At 39.1% G+C, this 22,157-nt stretch overlaps 1 protein-coding gene across 3 annotated transcripts in view; it reads left to right on the top strand.

The window, feature by feature from the left end:
- SLCO5A1 (solute carrier organic anion transporter family member 5A1) overlaps positions 1 to 20,441 on the top strand; it is a 139,003-nt gene extending 118,562 nt beyond the window's left edge. For 2 of the 3 annotated variants that reach the window (XM_038579476.1, XM_038579475.1), the window contains 4 exons: positions 5,792 to 5,951; positions 7,909 to 8,150; positions 10,153 to 10,217; positions 14,233 to 20,441. In XM_038579476.1, coding sequence (XP_038435404.1) covers positions 5,792 to 5,951; positions 7,909 to 8,150; positions 10,153 to 10,217; positions 14,233 to 14,690 — 925 coding nt within the window. In that variant the 3' untranslated portion in view covers positions 14,691 to 20,441. Of the gene's footprint in view, positions 1 to 5,791; positions 5,952 to 7,908; positions 8,151 to 10,152; positions 10,218 to 12,944; positions 13,012 to 14,232 lie in introns of all 3 variants that reach the window. The other variant, XM_038579477.1, reaches the window with a different exon arrangement.
- Positions 20,442 to 22,157: the final 1,716 nt, after the last annotated feature.

Here is a 22,157-nt window from a genome sequence, read left to right as displayed (position 1 = left end):
CAGGAATAATAGAACTCTTTATAAAATCTCAGTAATGGGTGCCTGGGTGTCTTGTTGGTTGAGCATCCAACTCTTGGTTTTGCCTCAGGTCATGATCTTAGGGTTGTGAGATGGATCCCCATATCAGGCTCAGTGCTACTGAGTGTGGGGCCTGCTTGAGGTTCTCTGTCTCCTTCTCCCTCTGTTCTACCCCATGTATATATGCTCGCTTGCTCTTAAAAAAAAGGAAGTGAAAATCTTGATAACAATGTTATTAATGTTAATTTATATGCATATTGAACAAAGACTAGAAAGTAATATACTAAAAGCATAATATGATGGATACTCTTGGGTATGTGAGTTTAATTTAATTTTTCAGTCCTTTTGTATTTTCCAAAATTTGTACAGTGAGTATGTATTACATTAATAATAAATAAAGATATTTCAAAACCCAGTATAAGGGACACATCATTTTATTAAAAATAGGTGAAGAAGATTAAGAGGTACAAACTTCCAGCTATAAATTGAGTCATGGAGATGAAAATTATAGCATAAGAAATATAGTCAATAATACTGTAATAATGTCATATGGTGACAGTGACAACACTTATCATGGTAAGTGTTGAATAATGTATATAATTGTCAAATCACTATGCTGTACATCTGAAATTAATATAACATCTTATGTTAACTATCCTTCAATAATAATAATTTTTTAAAAAAGATTTTGGAGGGCAGCCCGGGTGGCTCAGCGGTTTAGTGCTGCCTTCAGCCCAGGGCCTGATCCTGGAGACCCAGGATCGAGTCCCACGTCGGGCTCCCTGCATAGAGCCTGCTTCTCCCTCTGCCTGTGTGTCTACCTCTCTCTCTCATTAATAAATAATAAAATCTTTAAAAAAATAAAAATAAAAAAATAAAAAGATTTTGGATTAAAGAGATAGTTTAGCACCTAGCTGGCTCAGTTGGTGGAGCATGTGACTCTTGATCTTGGGGTTGTGAGTTCTGGTTGCATGTTGAGGTAGAGTTTACTCAAAAAAAAAAAAAAAGAAAAAAGAAAAAAATATTTTGTGTAAGTTTTAGGTCGTTATATGTAAGTTTCAAGTTATACCTGATGTGAATTTGTAAACTATAAAGCTAAAGGAAACTTTAACAATAAAAATAATGATTGGATATAGTAATTATAACTTCCATGAATATAGTCCTTTAGTAAAACCTATGCTATTATATATATTATGTCATATTATGATTCCTTGATTACACTTGCCATCCTCATGCAGGCAAGAAGGACATTAATAGCCATAGACTGTTAGATTTGGCCCATGGTCATACAAAATCATAGCCCTAAACCTAGATCCCAGTTTAGTTCTTTTTCCAGAAGTATCTGTAGGAGTAAATTAGAGAATGACTTGTTTCTTTCTGAAAAGAAAAACATCACTAAGGCTGTTTGTGATCTTTGCCCTTGTGAGTATTACTTTAATTCATTAATACTTCTTTCATGCGTAGATAAAGAGAGCACACCAATATCTTCGTGCCTATTATGTTTGAGGACCAATGCTGGACACTGGATATACATTTACTCACCTAATCCTCTCAACAGCCATGTGATAGAGACAGTATGATCTTGATTTTACAAGTGTGAAATCTCTTTAGATTGGGTTACCACACTTGTGAATTGTCAATATGGAATTAAACCTGTTCTGTTCTTCCTGACTTTAATGCTCAGTCACGGTGAAGGGTGAGTGCTGGAAAAACTGCATTAGATGAAGAAGAAGAATAAAGCAGGATGAAGCACCCAGAAGACTGGTGCTAGTGAAAGCAAAAATCCAGCCTGTTATGCAAAGCTTCCCCACAAGTTTAGGGGTTTAAGGGTGTACACTACGGACACAGAGATAACTAGGTTTGAATCCGTCTTTGATCCTCACTAGCTCTGTGAACTTCAACAGTATCTATCCTCTCATATCTTCAATTTCCTCATCTAAAAAATGAAGACACAGTCATAATAATTTTAATTCTCGTGAGGAAGAAATGAGGTAATTTATATAGAGATCTTGGTGCACAATTCCTAGAGTAAAAATAGGGCTCCGTAAATGTTAGTTTTAAATGATAACGTTGATTATGATGATAATAATAATTATAAACCTGAAGTTGCACAGCTATATATAGCCAGGGAAGCATTTTAATACGAAGCCAAAAATTTAAGCAGAATCAAAAAGAAACATTCTAATCGAAGTCTTCTTGAAGTTGAGATAAATTGATAACTATTAAGATATTATGAGAAAGATATCAGTTTTTTCTAGTTGATTAGTACGTTTTACTAAAAAGGTATTTTCTACATGAATCATATTCTTTTAATGCATGTGACTTGTGCGTAAGATGCATAGATGCTCACTTGTCATGTTTCTTAATAGGGAGACATGTAAGGGGAGGCAGAAAGATGGTTAAGGGGGCTCCTCTTTGATTTATGGCGGCCTGCAAAAGTATGTCAGATGGGGAAGTCTAACTATTCTTTAGGTCTTGGGGTCGGGTGATTTGACATACTTAGGTGCCCACAAGCAAGAGAGAGAGACAGAGAGAGACATTTGATTGTGTCCTTGCTTACTCAGCTGTAATGGCTCCATGGTGGACGTTATTACTTATGTTAAACCATGATATGTTTTATGATTATATGTTGCTTTAAATAAGCATTGATCCTGAAGCAATTGATTTAATAAGGATTGGGTGGAAAGCTTGCTCCTTTTCCCTTTTCTTGTTCATTTGGTCTCTCTGCGGCTGGTTTTCTTGAAGCCTCAATGATTGTGGGACACGTCATTTCATACCTTGCCTCTGAGCTAATAGGAACATCTTACTTGTGAAGCAAACTTGTCAGAAATGCTTTCGTTTATTGGAAGTGTGATGCACAGACCCTTTGCACAATGTAAGTGTAGGATGCCCTGCAGCCCATGTGCATTTTGTACCCCCATGGTGGATTCACTTCACGCTAATGAGAGGTTGCTTAGTGTTATTCAAATTTCAACACTTTTTCACTGCTAATAACCCAGCCTGTTGTCTGAAAAGTGAGTGATTGTCAAACAAGACATTATTATTCTTTAAAATTTATTTCTTTTTTAAACTCAGCACAGTGTAAAGCATTGACCATGGGTATCTTTCCTTTTTTGTGCCACTGTGGCCTTCCCCTAATGACCCTTGTGAAAGCCCACTTCTTTTCACTGCTATTTATATTTGTTGCCTGTTTTGATTTTCTTAGAGCTTTATTGTATCATCTCTTTGTTTCAGACACCATGTTCTCATGAGAAAAACAAACATACCCAACAGTAACCTGGAACAGTGCCTCTGTTTCTGGAACTCAGGAAAGCTTTTGCTTCCTGTCATCAGTGGGTTTTGAGCATCTGTTTATATTCTCTCTAGATTCCTTTCTCTTGAGTGGACATGCCCATAAAGGAGAGGTGTTTGGAATCTTGTGGTGGTCATAAATGAACTGAATCAGGCTCTTAATAAGAAATTCTTTGTAGCTTCTTAGTAGCAATAATAATAACTATATTGTATGGATTTGGAGCCTGTCATTTTTAGTGATTAAGCATGCAGACATATAAAACCTCTTTTGTTTGGTCATGGCTTCCAATGTTGCTCTTGAAGAACTAGTGAAGAGAATGGTAATGGACCCAGAACGCTTTTCATATGGTACCACTTAAAACAGCGCTAATTAGCATTATAGTGAATCTTTTGGCCTCCCTGAACCTCCATTTCATCATTTGTGGAATGTAGTAGTAGGTCTAGACTAGGTATTCTCACCCTAACCCTCAAGAACACTAAGACTTGGGTGATGAGGGTCATGTGGGGGTTTAAATTGTGCATGCATGCACAAATGTAGTCATAGGAGTTGTTGCAGATAGGGGTGGTGCGGGGTTGTTCTCTGTACTGTAGGATGTAGAAGCATCCCTGGCCCTACCCACTAGAGGCCAGTAGCACCCTCTTAGTTGTGACAAACAAAAATGTCCCCTATGGAACAAAATTGTCCCTATGGAGAATTACTGGTCTAGAATCACATTTTTTTTTAATTTTTAAAATTTTTATTTTTTAAAGATTTTAATTTATTTATTCATGAGAGACACAGAGTGAGAGAAAGGCAGAGACATAAGCAGACAGAGAAGCAGGCTCCATGCAGGGAGCCTGACATGGGGCTCAATCCCGGATCTCCAGGATCACGTCCTGGGCTGAAGGCAGGTGCTTAACTGCTGAGTTACCTGGGTGTCCCAAGAATCACATTTTTAGAAGTATACAACAAAATGATATGAATCCAAGAGTTTGTTGGCACAATTATCAAAGTTCTATGACACTTCTGTACAGTGACATAAAGAACAGAGGTTATTTCACTTTTGCCTCCTTAGAAGCCTTTCTTTTTTTTTTTTTTTTAGAAGCCTTTCTTGATAAGGTTTAAATACTGCTATGAATTTGTTCCTTTGATTAAAATTTGAGAACTCAGTTATCAAAGTGTGAAAGAGGACACAGCAAAGAGACCTTTGAACAAATAATGCTTTATGTTTATAGATTAACACATAAAGTTAGAATGAGCTATGCTACTGGAGAGGTGAATACTCAACACAGACATTTAAAAGATAGGTTCTGGCACATAACAAACATTCCAAACTATTGTTGAATGGATGGATGATGAATAGATGGACAGTTGAATGATGGATCAGCTGTTACTAACTCCTGTGGCTTTAGGAGCAGTATTTCATCAGTGACAAAAATGGTGGTTACAGAAACCAAGGAAGGAAGAGGTCACTACAGGGCCTCTTTCATTTCTTCTATGGCTTCTATGAGTCCCTCCCAGGTACCTGCCTGCCTCTGCCCTTCCACAATATTCTCTCCTCAGGTCTATATCCTTATTTCCTTTTTCTCCCTTTTATTTCTGTTGCCTGAATCGATTATATTAGAGTTTTCCATATTGTATCATTTCTTTGAATCAAACATTTACTTATTTAAGAGAGGGAGAGTATGGGGGAAGGAGCAGAGGAAGAAGGAGAGAGAGCTTTAAGCAGACTCCCCACTGAGCATGGAACCAGATGCTGAGCTCCATCTCACAACCCTGAGATCATGACCTGAGCTGAACCAAAAGTCAGACCCTTAACCGACTACGCCACCCATACATCAGGATCTTATGAGAAAACAAAATCCACCACTTTGTGAATCCGCATCTGGGCATTCTGAAGGAAGGACTGAGTTTTTCTTCTCTGGTTGTTTGAATCAAACTAATGATGTGATTTCTGATCTTTGAAAATCACTTCTGATTCATTTTCTAGGGTTGCATGTCTTTCTTTGATAATTTATTCCAGAACAATTCAAGTTTTTGCTCGAAGGAAACTGTGTTGACAACTGTGATGGGTGGATTTTGTTTGTGCCCTCCTAATGGTGTTATTGATCTGGAAAAGTATTTCCTCTCTTTTATAGTTAAAGAAATTGAGGCCTGGATTTGTTAAGACATAGAGCTTAATGTCTATAATAAGTATGGAGTTATATCGGGGTTGGAACTACTGAGCTCAGATCTGTAGCACCAAGATGGAAGGTAGGATTGAAGCAGTATAGATAATTTCATGTGAAAATATTGAATTTATAGTATCAGAAGATTGAAACATTTTTCTTTATGTTTTGTTTGAAAGTCATGATTATTATCCAGGGTAGCTACTTTACACTCCCATAGCTTTGATTTATTGGGACTAGCTTCTCTAAAATGGACAAATTACTTAACGTCGAGAACTTTCTTTAGAGTTTTATTTTAGTAAATGTTGCTCATGACCTGCTTTTTTCTCTCTAGACCTTCTCTCACCATGCCTCACAGGAACCTGACAGGAAGCTGCAATGTTAATTGTGGTTGTAAAATACACGAGTATGAGCCAGTCTGTGGATCAGATGGAATTACATACTTTAACCCTTGTCTGGCTGGCTGTGTTAACAGTGGTAATCTTAGCACTGGGGTGAGTATATTTCACAAGTTCCTGTACTGTCGTTAATCCAACATCCTGTGACGAGGACGTGTTAGGACTCATATGCTATTGCGTGGCTTCAGTCCCTCTTTTCAAGAAACTTCAGATAACCTACGAAATACATCTTGGCAAAAACCCAGAGGAAGGAAAATTATGCAATGCTATCATTTTTCTCCAGGGACGATTGGAGCATGTAGATGCAGTGATTGGTTTCACATCAGCCCTCTCCCACTTTACGACGTTCTGTGCCAACTCAGTGAAATGTGATAAGGTTGAGTGCTAGGCCGCTCATTTCTTACTCTCCTAGGGCGCTTGCGATGCATTTGAAGGTCAAAATGACCACATTTTGTGCCAGTGGAAGAGAATAGGAGAGTACCTTTCCTGATCAGAATCTGTGAAGATGGGCAATGGCCATTTTTTATAGACTATCAGTTCAAACTTTTCTTTCTTTTTTTTTTTTAACTTTCAGAGTAAAGATATTTCTGTCAGTTTAAGAATAGGCTATTTTGAGAATTCCCTTCCCTGTGAATTATAAATAGGCTGTAATACTGTGGGAGGTTTTCATATTCTACTCAGTTCTTTACTGAGCCTGGTTTCATTCTTTGCATAAGAACAGATTGTGGGAGGCTGCTTTAATTAATAAGGTTAAGGTGCATTGGCTTGTATTGTGTGGGTGTTCAGGGATTAGACCGTTGACTGTATGTTTTGGGGTTACCATATTTGATTTCTGAGTTTTAAGCTATGGTGATAAATTGAGAAAGCCTGTTGCTGGATCCCCATTATATAATGGGTGAGCTCCAGCATGTGCCCAAGTTGAAAGAGATGAGATCTGTTCTTGGGGGCTAAGGACTTCCCTGCAAGTGAGTGAGTGAGTCCTTTAATGTACAGTCTTCGTTCTTGAAAAGAGACCAGCAGTCCCTGGAGCACAGATGGCCAAATGACCCCCCATCCTCATATTTGTTGCTACTGCTTCTCTAAGTGGCTGAGAGGTCACAATGACAGTGAGTTCAGCTGATGTCTGGTCAGTAAAAATAACAGAAGAGGCAGAAAGATTGTTTTTATTTGAAATACATTTTTAGCTCCTTGAATTAGCTGGTTTTAAATGAAACAGCCAATGATATATTCACTGGTCCTGGCCCTGGAGTCATCACAGCTGCATCCTGAATTCTCTGCATTTATTTAACAAATATTACCTTAAGTCCTACACTGTGTCCAGGCTTATGCTAGGTGCTCCAATGGGCACAAATAAGCAGAAGGCTTGGTTTCTGTTTTTGAGGGGCTTCTCTAATCCGGGAACCCAAGAATTAAACAGTGATGGAAACACCACATAATTGTGACCAAAATGAGCATATGGAATGTGAACGCTATAGAACTGAGTGTTGAAAGCTTCTTATAAAAGTTTAGGTTTAGATGATTTGGCCAGCAGACTTTGTTTGATGCACACTTTGGATCCTTACTCTTAGCAATAAGGATATATTTTCAGTTAAATATTATGCATGTTTTAAAGTTTAAATTCAATTAGCCAACATATAGAACATCATCAGTTTCAGAGGTAGAGATCAGTGGTTCATCAGTTGCATATAACACCCAGTGCTCGTTGCATCACCTGCCCTCTTTAATGCCCTATCACCCAGTTACTCATCCCCTCTACCTACCTCCCCTCCAGCAACCCTCAGTTTGTTTCCCAGAGTTAAGAGTCTCTCATGGTTTGTCTCCCTCTCTGACTTCTTCTCATTCAGCTTCCCTTTCCTTCCCCTATGATCCTCTGCGCTATTTCTTATATTCCACACATGAATGAAACCATGTAATTGTCTTTCTCTGATTGACTTATTCTGCTCAGCAAAATATTATGCATATTTAAGTACTAGAGTTATTTTAGAGCTTTTAACTTTGTCTTAATTTTCCTGTGCTTTAGGTTGGCTCACAACCAATCTTTGTCTTCCCTTAGATAAGGAATTACACAGAGTGCACCTGTGTCCAAAGCCGGCAAGTGATCACTCCCCCTACAGTGGGACAGCGCGGTCAGCTCCGCGTGGTTATTGTTAAAACGTATCTCAACGAGAATGGCTATGCTGTGTCTGGGAAGTGCAAACGGGCCTGCAATACCCTTATCCCGTTCTTAATTTTTCTCTTCATCGTCACCTTCATCACAGCATGTGCCCAACCATCAGCCATCATAGTAACACTCAGGTGAGAACAGCACTCCACTTCTGGGTGGGTTACACACTCAGAATTGCCCAAGTACGCATTCCAAACTGAGACTGATATAGTAAAATGGAGAGAAAAGCCAGTTTGATTGTACAGGAAAGCGCTCAGACATTTGCTTGTTGAACTTAAGAGTTTTCCCACGTCAGGGAGGGAAAAGAAAAGAATATTGTAACTTCATGCCCTTGAATTTTCTTTATTCAGATGGTTCTAGTCCTGTAGTTGAGTGAAACTTCTTTTGGATGCCTTTGGTTCCCAAAGTCTGCACCCTAAAGGGTTCAAGTTCGGAGCTGAAAGCTGTCACCATGTTAGCCACAAAAAGCCTGACTCCAGATGGGGCAGGAAGTCATTTAGTGAAGTTGCTAAATCTCCTGTACAGCAAAGAATGTTCTCTCCAACCTTGTAGGCAGGTAGTACTTCTAGGACCGGTGACAGTTCACGCTGGGCCTGGAGTTCAAGATGCTGATTTCATGAATTTTACTATCATATAAAATTTTGGAGTTGAACCAAGGAAAGGACAGACTGGGAGATATAATTTTTCAGTTGTTCATGCTGTGCTTTATTATATATACCTTTTGTGGTGTTTTGCTTACAAGAGAATCCAGATGTTACTTTAATGGAAGTCCTATTCAAAACATTTACAGGGGTACATTCAGATCAGAGTGTTGGCATTCACGGTAAAGGCTGCAGTGGGCAAAGGAAGAAGGCGGACAGTGCGGTGAAGGAAGAGCATGTCCACAGCAGCTTTAGGGGAGCCAGGGGAGGCAGGGTAATGAATAGTGAGGAGGAAAGGGAATTAGTTCTTATTCTTCCTGTACCCCCTCTTTGGCTCCTCAGCACCCCCCACGGCTGAGCACCTGGAGGGCACATCTGCTGGGATGTCATGCTTAGCAGGGTAGTTGGGCTCTGTTGCTTATGGTACATATTTTGACTTCTCTTCCATGGGATGCTGAGTTAGACGTTTCCCAGCCAATTCATTCCTCATCAGTATGATAACAGCATACTGTTATCAGTATGTTAACATCAGTATGTTAACAGCATACTCCCATGGGAAGGCCTATTGGTTGATTCACTCAATTCCTCTATCAACAGATTCTTATGCATTAGGCAAACTGCTAGGAAAAGATAAGGAAGGTGCAGAAAAGATGGCAGGTGTGCCAGTCCTTGGGAAGTTGACATGCTATACCTACAGCTCAATGTGTATGGGACGGAAAGGATAGGGTACTTCATCATTAAAAAAAAATGAATCATTAATAATCTCATTCTTTAAACTTTAATTCTGCAAGAGATGTTAAATAACCCAGATCAGGGCTGCCCATGTTATAGTGCTCAAACATGGCAAATCACCAGCTGGCTTCTAACCCAAACCTTCAGAAAAGGAGCCCTTTCATCTTGACTAATTACAATTCAATAGATTCCGATCTTCCTGCCATGTGGGAATGACTTAGAGACTGTGTTTTAGGAAAAGAAGAAAAAACAAGGCGGTGTGGAGGGATTCACTCCTTTTCTAATGTTTGGTTTGTTTTTTATACTTTTTTCTGATTCTACTTCTTTCTTTAACTTTTTTCCTCTACACTTTTCCTTGAGAAATTATGGGAGTAGCTTTCAGTCTACACACCTACTGTCTGAAAAGTGTAAGCAAATAGAAAAAAAGAATGCAGTAGTTAGGATAAAATACTATATATATTTTTTTCACAGAACTGATTTTTTGGAAGCTCAGAACTACTTCTGTACCTTCAACCACGAATCTTTGGCCCTCCACCAGAATTTCCCCAGAAACAGAGTGAATCAGAGTCACTTCTGAGAACTCATTCACCAATTTAACTATATCTACAGTCTCTTTGGGCTGTTGTTAATAAATTCTAGTAAATAAATATTTTGGCACGACAGCTCTTTGGTCCCCGGCTCCGTGCTAAGCAGGCTTGATGTAACATTCATTTCCTGAGGCCAGTGTTTTAAAACATTTCTCTTTTTGCCTTCACTGTAGGTCAGTAGAAGATGAGGAGAGGCCTTTCGCGCTGGGAATGCAGTTTGTTTTATTGCGAACACTTGGTACGTTTCTGAATTTCCACACATGCCTTTTAGTTCCTCTTTATAGATGGTACATTCTCACTGTCCTTTAAAAATGGCAAGTCAATCATTTGTTACCATTAGTAGAGTAGTAGGTAGACTTTAAAGGTTAATGGCAAGGGCGCAACTTCTTTATTTTCTGATTTGCACTAGAAGCTACCCACTTCTGTCATTTGATGAAACAGAATACAACTGACTTTAGAACAGTTTCTTTTATACCATGAGCATAAACTTGGGCTAAATTCTTCCAGAGAGTTTTTGGTACAGTAAAAATTATTGAACCAAGAAATTGTAGTGGGCTATGATTCTGGCATTTTTGTTTGCTTATGCCTTTAAAACTTTTTTTTAAATTTATTTATTCATGAGAGACATGGAGAGAGAGAGAGAGAGAGAGGCAGAGACACAGGCAGAGGGAGAAGCAGGCTCCATGCAGGGAGCCCGACCTGGGACTCGATCCCAGGGCTCCAGGATCATGCCCTGAGCTGAGGATCACGCCCTGGGCTGAAGGCGGCGCTAAACCGCCGAGCCACCCGGGCTGCTCTTCTTATGCCTTTTTAACATGGAAGTGATGGAAATTGGCACTCATATTATTTGCAAAAATTTTAATTCCTTACTCCTTTACAACAATTTTGTGGGGCTGGGCAAAAAGTATACCTATCAAGTTTTCTGAGAAAAGAAATTAAAAATTCTGAAAAGAACAAAGAAAGATCCCCAAATTGATACATAGGGAGTCTCCTTTATTTAATAACAAGAGAAGCTCATTAGCACTGTCAGTATGTTGCGAGTTCATTAGGATGTGAAGAACGTTGTTCTGATTTTGACAAACACCACATTACTCTGTGGCGTTTTGGGACAATGCATGGAAAATACCATGTGAAGTAGCCCATTGCCTTGATCAGTTTTAATGTATTTTTTTAATTGACTGCCCCATCATCAAGTATAGTTTTTCTTTTGCAAGTAAGAGTCTCATTTTCTTCAGCTTTGTTTCTCCCACTAATCAGTATCATTGTCCACAGGACAAAAAAAAGGGTTTTTTTTTTTTTTTTTTTTTTTTACTTAAATTTTTAATTTACATTTTGGAGGATGAAACACTTTAAAATTATATCATCGGACCCTCTGAAACATTAATCTTCTTTGGAATTCTCAATTTGTTATTATGTTGTGGTTGATGGCTCAGCCCAGAGTAGGGACTTCCCAATGATCCTCAGAGGCTTCTAGTTGCATTGAATGGGTTGCTTGTTTTTTTGGTACTGATAAAACTTTGAAGGTCCCATTTTTCTTTTTTTTTTTAAAGAAAATATTTTCTTTATACAAAATATATATGTGTATATACACTTTTTATATACATATATATACACATATACTTTTATATGCATATACTTTTGTATATACATATATACAAAAATATATATACAGTGGTGTTGATTGAGGGATTATTTCTGATGTTGAAACATTGAAAACAGTGAAATGGTCAACACTATAGAGGATTGACTGAATTAATTATGCATCATCTGGATGATTGAATACCTTGCAGCCACTACAAATGAGACTTTAAAAGGAAAAAGTTAGGGGATCCCTGGGTAGCTCCGCAGTTTAGCACCTGCCTTTGGTCCAGGGCACGCTGGAGTCCTGGGATGGAGTCCCACGTCGGGCTCCCGGCATGGAGCCTGCTTCTCCCTCTTCTGTGTCTCTGCCTCTCTCTCTCTCTCCCCCCTGTGTCTATCATAAATAAATAAATAAATAAATAAATAATCTTAATAAAAGGAAAGGAAAAAGATATAATGAGAAAAGGCTTACAAGATGACATTGAGTGAAAAAAAACAGAAAACAAAGCTATATTCAGATCAGATTCGGGAATGGACAAACATACACATAAATGGTATTTATAGTCTAATTCTATGATTAAAGAAAAAAAAACATAGCCAGGGGTGCTTCATCTGCCCAGTTGGACTCTTGATCTTGGGGTTGTGGGTTCGGGCCCCATGTTGTGTATGGAGGTTATTTAAAAATAAATCTTGAAACAAAACATAAATCAATCAATCAAAAAATAGCCCTAACAATAAATATAAATAGTTAAGAAAGACACCCACCTATTAAAAACAGTTGACTCAAAGTGAGAAGTTTCTCGATGCTTTCATCGGTGTCCATCGAAAGATGAATGGATAAAGAAGATGTGGTATATATACACAATGGAATATTACTCAGCTATTAGAAATGACAAATACCCACCATTTGCTTTGACGTGGATGGAACTGTAGGGTATTATGCTGAGTGAAGTAAGTCAATCGGAGAAGGACAATCATTATATGGTTTCACTCATATGGGGAATATAAAAAATAGTGAAAGAAATTATAGGGGAAAGGAGAGAAAATGAGTGGGAAAAACCAGAGATGGTGACAAAACATGAGAGACTCCTAACTCTGGGAAATGAACAAGGGATAGTGGAAGGGGAGGTGGGCATGGGGGTGGGGTGACTGGGTGATGGGCACTGATGGGGGCACTTGACGGGATGAGCACTGGGTGTTATACTATATGTTGGCAAATCGAACTCCAATAAAGAAATATACATAAAAAATGAAGGTCCCATTTTTCAAAGCCAGCTGGTTAAAGGAAATTCTGATATGCTTTGATTTAGTTAAGAAGCTTCCTTATACTTCCTGTTGAAAACTAAAAAGTTGTTTTCAAGGAAGGAAATTTGTTTCACTAAAGGGTCGTGGCTCTGCCTATCTTTGATGCCATGGAGTTGGGGTGACTTCATATGGAATTGGAGGTAAAGGTAAGTCAACAGAGGGATGTTGCAGTGTCAGGAATAAGTGGAAGGAGTACATTTCAGGTTAATTAATTCAAAGTTGACTTAAATTCTGTTGATTATGAAAAACTATAGTTGGGCCCACAAGCCAATTTCCATTTCCTAAAATTCCAAAGCAAATAGAGTTTTTTAGTAATGTTAAATTTTAATTGTAGCGAACATACCTCATTTTAAATGAATACAACATATTTAAAAATATATCACCTGGGCTCTTAGCCCACTATCTTCCCTTTCTTCCTCTCTTCTCTCTTTTCTTTCTCCTTTTCTCCCTCATTCCTTCCCATCACTTCCTTTTATAAACTCTTATTGAGGATCCACAGGCTGTCCTGATGGGTCCTTGGGATGGAAGGAATAAAAAGCATGGTCTCTGCCATCAAGGAACTATGGGTGACAAACCTGTAAACACTTTCAACGCTATGTGATAGTTGATACAATGGAGATTTGCAAAATGCAGTTGGAATATTAGTGGCACCTGAGTGAGTGAGGAATTTAAAGGAGGGGTAGATAATTGCAAGGTGAACAATTTGGGGATGGGGAAACATTTCAGTAAAGGGAGTAACATACGGTGAAGGAAGTCTACTTGGGTAGACTTTCTTTCTTATGGGAGTAAAGAAATGTCTATCTCATAGCCCAAACAATGAAGCTACTACTTATCACAGATGTTTCACAAGCTTCAAAGATGAATTTTATGCCTTAATTATTTCTATGTGCCGAATGTCTTTATGCAGTTTGCCATTTGATGTGGTTTCTGACTTATGGGGGGCAGTTTTTTCCCCATATTCTTCCTGTACCCAAGGACTAGAACCCAACCCATCGGATCTAAGTGTACTGAATTTTAGTGGTTGATGAAGGGTGCCTCTTGAGTATTCCATGACAAAATCTGATTTTTTAAGTTTAAAAGGATTGCCTAATTGAATTTTTAGCAATAGACATTTTTATAATCTTAAAAATCAATAATGTATTCTGACTGGGTTGCAAATTAGAAGATTTAAAGTATTTATAACTTAGCATTTTTATAATAAATATATTATGATAAGATGTGACATATTTAAAACAGTCAAGTAACACAAGAAAACCACTGCCCTCAACTGGTTTTAGAGCCAATAAGCACCTTGCTAATTTACAAATCTGTTTTCTCTTTTAAGAGAAGCTAAATATTTTTCTTTTCCTTTTTCTCTGCAACTCTAGCATACATTCCTACTCCAATTTACTTTGGAGCAGTTATTGACACCACCTGCATGCTCTGGCAACAGGAATGTGGAGTGCAAGGCTCTTGCTGGGAGTACAACGTGACATCATTTCGTTTTGTCTATTTTGGTTTGGCGGCTGGCCTCAAATTTGTTGGCTTTATTTTTATTTTTCTGGCCTGGTACTCCATTAAATACAAGGAGGACGAGCTGCAGAGGCAGAGGTGGAGAGAATTCCCTCTGAGCACTGTGAGCGAGATGGTGGGCCACACCGACAACGCCGATAAGTATGCCCGGACTAGATCTTGTCCAGCTTTCAGCAGCCAGGGGGATTTCCATGAAGAGACTGGTCTGCAGAAAGGGATCCAATACACAGCACAGACCTATCCGGGGCCCTTCCCCGAAGCAATAAGCTCCTCCCCAGACCCGGGGCTGGAAGAAAGCCCTACTGCCATGTAGCCTCCCTCTTGAAGCTTGAAAATGGAAGACTTTAGTTTTGTTGGTTGAGTTGAATATGGCAACTTAAGAAACACCCGTGCCTTCTTTTCTTTCTTTCTTTCTTTTTTTAACCTCTAAAGACAAAATCCTCAAACCAACAAAACTCAGTATACACAGCCACCATCGATTGAGGGCTGGATACCTCAACAAGACTGGGAGCCTTCACCCCCTCTCCCCCACTTCTCTCCAAGAAAGAGGAGTTGAGATATATTTGTTACCATTTCCACTATGTTAATTTAATGCTCATGCTCCAGTGTGGTATAAGGCTGAGAGGTGCCTGGTTAACAAAATCACAGGAAGTGTAATGGTGGTACATGTCATTAGCATACACTCCAAACAGAGGTGAGCTTGACCATGACTTTGCATTTACAAATCCAAGTTTTTAGATATGAACACCTACTGTGAGTTCTGCTACAAAGCACAAATGAATTTGCCTCAACTATGCAATTTTGATTGGGAAAAATGTAAGTGCAGCATGTTACTTTTTCTTTCAAGAGACTAAAGCAGATACGTTTTGAAAAGAGGACAAGAAACTTTCCCTGAAGTACTGTTAATAGCATTTTAAGCCATAGCAGAGTCATAAATCAGGTAGAATTTTTTAAATGCTTCAAAGGAATCATGGATAGTGTGATAAAAGGAACAGCTACTTTATTTCATAAGACACATTCTCTTTTAGTCTGTCAGCTCCATCATAAGGTAAGGAGTCTGCTGACTTGTAAATCTGATAGTTTGAAGATAAACTCCAGTATTCTTTTGCCAGGGGCTTTAAAACCAGTGTGCTAAATAATATGACTAGAACTTAATTTGAGATGCCTCATAAGGAGAGAAACTTGATGGCTTTCTCATCCAAAGAAAAAATGCTGCAGAAATTCTTTTAGCTCTATGGGCCCACACAAGGGTAGTTGAGAGTTGTAACCTTGACACTCAATAGCTGGAAAAAGAAATTCCACAGAGGTAAGATTGAGTCCCATCTGATCATTTTAAGTTATATGCCTGGAAACCCTAGCAGATCTGTATTGTTTTCTTTTTTACGTACAGAAAATTGCTGTGGCTGCCCCCCGAAGTTGAGTAATTAAATCAGGAAAGCTATACCTGTGATATGAAAATCACTTTGCATACAGGAGGAGGGAGGTCTGTGAGCTATGAGAGTATGATCCTAAGTCATGATTGAAAATTATTTAAAATCAACTTGTCTGTTGTACTGAATTCTACTTTATCGGAGTTAGAATGATTTTACATCTGTTAGCCTTCCCACAGCGATTCTGAAAGAGGATTTTTCTGTTCCTAAAGGCTCTTTTGGTTCATGATCCATAATCCTTGTCAGTTCCTCCCAGCACATCACGTTGACTTAGGTACCACACAGAGTGCTTTCTACATGGTTCTTTCATTCTTTTTTTTTTTTATTTATTTATTCATGAGACAGAGAGAGAGAGAGAGAGAGAGAGAGAGAGAGAGAGAGAGCCAGAGACACAGGCAGAGGGAGAAGCAGGCTCCATGCAGGGAGCCTGATGTGGGACTCGATCCTGGGCCCTAGGATCACGCTCTGGGCCGAAGGCAGATGCTCAACCGCTGAGCCACCCAGGTGTCCCTCTACATGGTTCTTAAGGTAGATGCTTCCCAACAGCTCTGTGGCCTGATAGCAGGTTAACTCATGGGATCTGGCTGCTCAGAACAAGAATCTTGGCAACCCAGACTTAAGAGGGACCTTAGCTTCCAAATGCCAATATAATTGTGAATGGTTTCTGCCAAGGAACCTATGCTTGTGTAGGGGCTAATCTGGGAAATGATTTCCTTGGCTGACTTCCAGTCTTCAACGGGGGGAAGGGATTGACCGAACTGTCCCATGATTCAGGCTCTTTGCCCTTCCTCCTTGGAGGTACTGGTGGAGCTGTATGATTGCTTGTGGGTACCAGGTCGCCTTCCTCTCTACTGAAGAACGGTATTGTCAGATGGCCCTTTTGGGTACATGCAGTTTGTGGAGAGGGTTAGCACTGTTAGACTGAATGATGTCTGTAAAGGGCGGAGCCAGTGGTCTCAGGTGACAAGGGCTTCCCTTTGACCATTCTCATTTGTCTGAGTCATAAGTAAGCTGTTGCCTTTAATTATCTGGGTGTCTGTTCCGCCTGGCTCCGCGTGGTATATTTTGAAGGTCTTCAGAGAATATTGCTGATTAACTTAGTGTCTACTCTGGTGCCTTAGGGTTCCCTTTTACTCTCTATGGGAGATCTTTGATCCTTTAGACCCTTTAGAAAGTTTCCTTTTGTGTTGGAGCTAAAGGTATACAGGTTGGGGAGAGGTGATATTTTTTTAATTCTTTCCTCATTGCTAAGGAACTGCATTGAAAGAATTTGGATGGGATTAGCACTTTTTTTTTTTTTTTAAGCTAAGATTGTATGTTCCAACACTCTTAGAATCTCTCTCTTCTTGGTAGTATATTTTGAAAAGGAGCTGCTCTCAGAATTCCAAGGTAGGAAGTGACTGACTCTTTGGGTATAATTAGACAGTCCTTTGAACACTCATCCATCTAGTTCAGCAACCATTGACCAGTTCTCTATCAGGTACTATTTTAACCAATTACCCTCTGCTGCTCTATGAGATTCTTTAGGTTGACTGGCCAGAATTCCAAGAAATTGGCCTGAATTGTACACCACAATATTAATATTGTACTTCCTCAAGTATGTGATACTTATAAATAGCGGGTGTATCATTAATGTGTTGTTGGTTAATGTAGAATAAGTAGTATAAATCACAGAAGACTGAGGTTTTAGAATATGTACCAATTAAGAATTGTCCCCAAAATGCTTCAGGTCCTCTTAGCATCCTTGGAATATTACATAGTCAACTAAAGTAACTATTTGGCAAATGGCACCATTTAACTGTAGATATGAGGTTCTTCTATGTTTGTTACTTTATAGTCACAGCCCCTATTATAAGTTTAATTCCCACTTTCTATGAACTTAGGCTTCTAATCGTTTTGGAAAAAGGTCACCTTGTTTTTTTTTATCAGCTCTGTAGATTAATGTATTATTTGGCTTTAATATGCAAATATAATATCCACGAGTCTAGCCTATTAATTTAGAAACTCCCCAGGGAGAGGTGGGTGGTTGGAGCACATTTTTTGTTATCTTCATTAGTATGAGATCCTTATCCTTTGCAAGGAGATTTAATTCTTGAAAACATTCAGAAGTCATTCAGAACTGAGGTGAGGGGGGGAATAAAGAGGAGCAGAGAAGAAATAAATTAGCTCTTGTGGAGTGTTGATTCAGAATTTTGTCAAGTACTTAATATACATCATTTATTTTAATACTGTTAACCTGCAAGATAACTATTTTTATCGTTTTTTTTTTTTAAGAGATCATGAAAACAGGCTCACAGAGATAAAGAGATTTATTTAGGATTATGCAGAGTGGCCAAATCAGGGTTCAGGTTTCTATCTCCATCACTCGTTTCTTACTCTATATAAATGCCTATAATGGTTTAGGTTAACAAAGACAAGTGTGATTATAATTTAGTAAGGTATAGCATTTCATTTGTTGATGTGTTACTGTTCCTGAAGAGTAGAGAAGTTATTATTCCTTTGTGTAGAATAGAAAAAAATCTGCAGGAAGCATCAAAATTTAATGTTTAGATTTTCAAGGTAAATTTACATTTATTTAGCTAAGTGTTATATTCAAAATTATCATAACATACCTCAAGTATTTATTTATAGTTCATATTTAATATAGAACAAATCAATTTTGATGTTAGCATTGAGTCTCAGAACTTCTGAAATGAATCATGAGGAAATGTGGTTCAGATTTATTGAATCTGAGCTTTGGGGATTTTAAGTGTGTTCTTTCTTTTTCTTTTCTGCCTCTTTCAGAATGTTAACATTTCCATTAATTTTTAGTGACTATGGGTTTAAAGTTTCCTAATAAAAGTTTGAAATGAACATATACAAAGTGTTACATGTTAAATGAACATATACAAAATGTTACATGCTCCACACCAAACAACTGGCTGGATTGTTACCGTCAGTAGCTGGGAGCCTGCTCTTGGAAGTGCAGCCATCAGAGGAGGAGGAAGTAGTGGCAGTCTTGCATTTTCACCAACTACCAGGAAAATTCTTCCTCCGTCTGCAATTCCTGTTTGCATTCTTTGGTGGACTTGGGAGCCAGAAAGTTTCTTTTTGGGGACTGTTTTGCATCAACCAAAGAGCAGCTGTGTAGTATTTGAAGCATGGACCTGAAGCATTTGTGGAAATTCTCCAGTGTGCCCAGGAGCAGTAGGAAAGCCCAAGTCCAGGGGGTAACCAATTATACTTTTAATGTGTGTGGACTTCAAACTTCTTAAATGGCACAGAAACATGAGTATAACCATCACTAAATAGGTGCATATGGAGTATTCTAGAGTATCTAGTAGCAGATAGATACCAAAACACTGTATGATCCCAGAATTGCCTAGACTACAGGTTTGCTAATTCTGTTCTACAGACCACTAGGTAGCCTCTACACATTATTTGTAGTTCCTCTTTCCTGATATGGAAGAGCATGCCATGGCTGGCAGGCGAAGGTTGTAGCCTGTGCACTTTATCTTTTTTGTTTTCTCTCTTTTCCTCATCTTCCTGGATGCTGCTGGCTGTGTCTGTTGCAGACTTCTTGCTTCATTGGAATCAGATCTGTGTATGTTTGAACAGGTTATTTTAAACACTTCATTTTTACTCGGCCCTAAGAAGGGTCAAATATGATGAAAACCCTCCTTGGGTATTTGCTTGTGCAACATAAAACAAAAAAATGCCTCGGTGCTAAAAGTATTTGATGATGCATGTCACCACAAAAATGCGCCACTGAATTTACAGTGTTTCACTGATAAAGGACTGCATGTGCTTTGCTTTTGGAGATCTAGAGAACTTCCCAGAAAACAAGCACTCATTACTCTTGTGACCAGTTAATCCATGAACTTTCCGCTGCAAAGATGAAGACCCTAAGGGGGCATACCTTTTCTATGGAAAGCTCAGCGTTTTTGATATTTCTTTTAGCAAGAATAATCAGATGCTAAAAATAATTTCAAGGGGGGGGGATATTTCACATAATCTTTTCTTATTTATTCTCCAAAAACCTGACACCCTTATAAGGTGTTTTTAATAATTGGGGTTTGGGAGGTGTTGTCTTTTTCTGGTATTCTATTACATATTAAAATCAGAGGAGAAAATATCCAAAACTAAAGTAATTGCAGGGACGTATTAAACCAAAGGGATGAACATAAGGTGTTTAAATTTTGTATCTAGAAATGAAAAATAAGAATAATTGATAAGACTTTATAGTGGGCATTTTTCTTGAAATACATACCTCTGCCCCAAACCCCAAATGTTAATTTAGAAGCACGAAATAGGCAGGTCAGCCTCTAACTCTTTAGTTAAAGGAGATGTAATACTGTGTCAAACTGGCATTAGGATCCTGGTGGAGTGTGTGTTCGGTGTGTGTGTTTTGTGTGAAAGTGTGTCGGTAATGAAAGGCCGTTTTGAGTTGTTGCATAAAGGAGTTTGATTTTGTGATTTTTACAATGAATATTTATTTGGAAAACTCTTAGGGTAATTTAAAAGATGTTTAATTTCCTTGTGTTTGATGAAATCTATCGCCAATGTACTAATAAACCTTGGTTTACAACATCTTGAATACTTGATCATTGAAAATTAAGAAAAAAAAAAGAATAAAGTGTGTTGGATTGAAATTAGTTTGTCTCTGAGATCTCTTCTGATGGATAGCAGAGTTTTCTAAGGCATCCAAAACTTTTGGGTGAGAGGCGGAGGGAGGCAAAGAGCTACGGAAATAACAGCATGACTCATGGACTAGAGCACAAAGTGGTTATTTTTAGAACCTTGCCTTGAGCACTCCATAGGTGTAAAGCAGGGCAATTGATTTCCATTTCTCACTCAGCCACCCCTCCTGCACAGCTAAACTAAAGGGTCACAGTGGCCCAAGATACAGGAGTAGTTACTGGGGCAGGGGAGGGCGGGTGGTGTGTGCACACATCTGTGCTGGATAAATGCTTAGTTTCCTCCATGGCTTTGTGCATTCGTTGTGGGAGCCATTTATACAAAGGGCAAATAGTACCCTCTTCCCCAGTCTACCTTCTCTTCATCTGTGTGTGTAATTGAGGCAACTTAGAGATTTCTCTTGAATCTCTTAGATACCCTACACGTTTGAGGGAGAGGTGAATCATTCTGGATATTGGGCTTTTTTGAAATAGACGCACAGGAGAATTGCTTTTTAAGAAACGAGGAGAGAGGAAAGGTTATGAATGTGACTGCTCATCTTCCTTGCATTAGCCCCAGACTTGGTACAATCGCAGCAAAGAGCTGTTTTTAAGAGCTGTTAAAAAGCATCCAGTTCTGGGGGTGGAGAGCGCCAAGAATCCTCTTTAATTGCACAAAGTCATTGGAAAACCAGGAGATCGATATTTGGTGCTCACTTTTGTATTTAAACGTCAAAGTTTGATGCACTTCCAACTCATAATACCAATATACATCAGTAGAAAGCTAAAACCCTCCCTTGGTCTTCTGGAATGGCTAAGATCCGAGGTACCAAAGAGAGAGCAAGCCTGCATGGATCAAGTTGCTCTAGATGTGTTCTTATCCAAATGATAGTGCTGCTACTTCCGAAATCAATGAAGTGGCCGCTTTGCCAGGGGTGGTTCCTGGCTGGAAGTAGGGATGTCATTAGTTGCAATAGAGTGACACCTAATGGTCACCATGGAAATCACATGCTTTACTGATCTCTCATCCCTTTTCTTTCCTGGGCTTGAGCTGCATGGGGCTTTTATGTGGCCAGATTCATATTAGGGTGGCAACGACACCTCCTCTTCCATTGAAACCCATTAATAATCAGATCAGTCCCACTCTGGCTCTGTCACCTGTGCCGTTGGGACTGGAGGTACATAGGGGAACGGGGAAGAGGACTGGGGGTTGAAGACACAGATTCTGAATTCCTGAGTGTGGGGAAGCACACCTGTGTAGGGCCAGAAATTCAGAACAGAGGGTAGATTACCTTTGCCCACTGCTTGTATTTGCTAGCAGAAAAGTGAGGCAGCTCAGCACAAAAGACCTCACCATCCATAGCTCCCTTTGTCCACAAACACTCTGCAGTACTTTCCCTGATATCTGGGAGCAGGGGCTCCCTCATCTCAACAGGAAATATCTGCTTTTTTGAAAGTCACTGTCTCTGCTTACTTTATACAGTAGTGAGCTCACTATGAGGCCCCAGGTACTGTGCAGGCGAAGTCCTCAGCATCAACGACACAACTCAGAGGAAGGTGAGTGTATGAGCAATAGTTGCATTAGGTAGGTTTCTTGGTCAGAAATGGGGGCAAATGACAAGGTGATGAACGTGGCCGGTCATTTTCACTCCACTGGCCTCAGACCAGGTATAACATCAGTGTTTTCTTACTTGC

Source organism: Canis lupus, chromosome 29 (assembly GCF_011100685.1).
Source record: "Canis lupus familiaris isolate Mischka breed German Shepherd chromosome 29, alternate assembly UU_Cfam_GSD_1.0, whole genome shotgun sequence".
Taxonomy (NCBI): Eukaryota; Metazoa; Chordata; class Mammalia; order Carnivora; family Canidae; genus Canis; species Canis lupus.
This window is presented reverse-complemented; position numbering and strand designations above follow the sequence as displayed.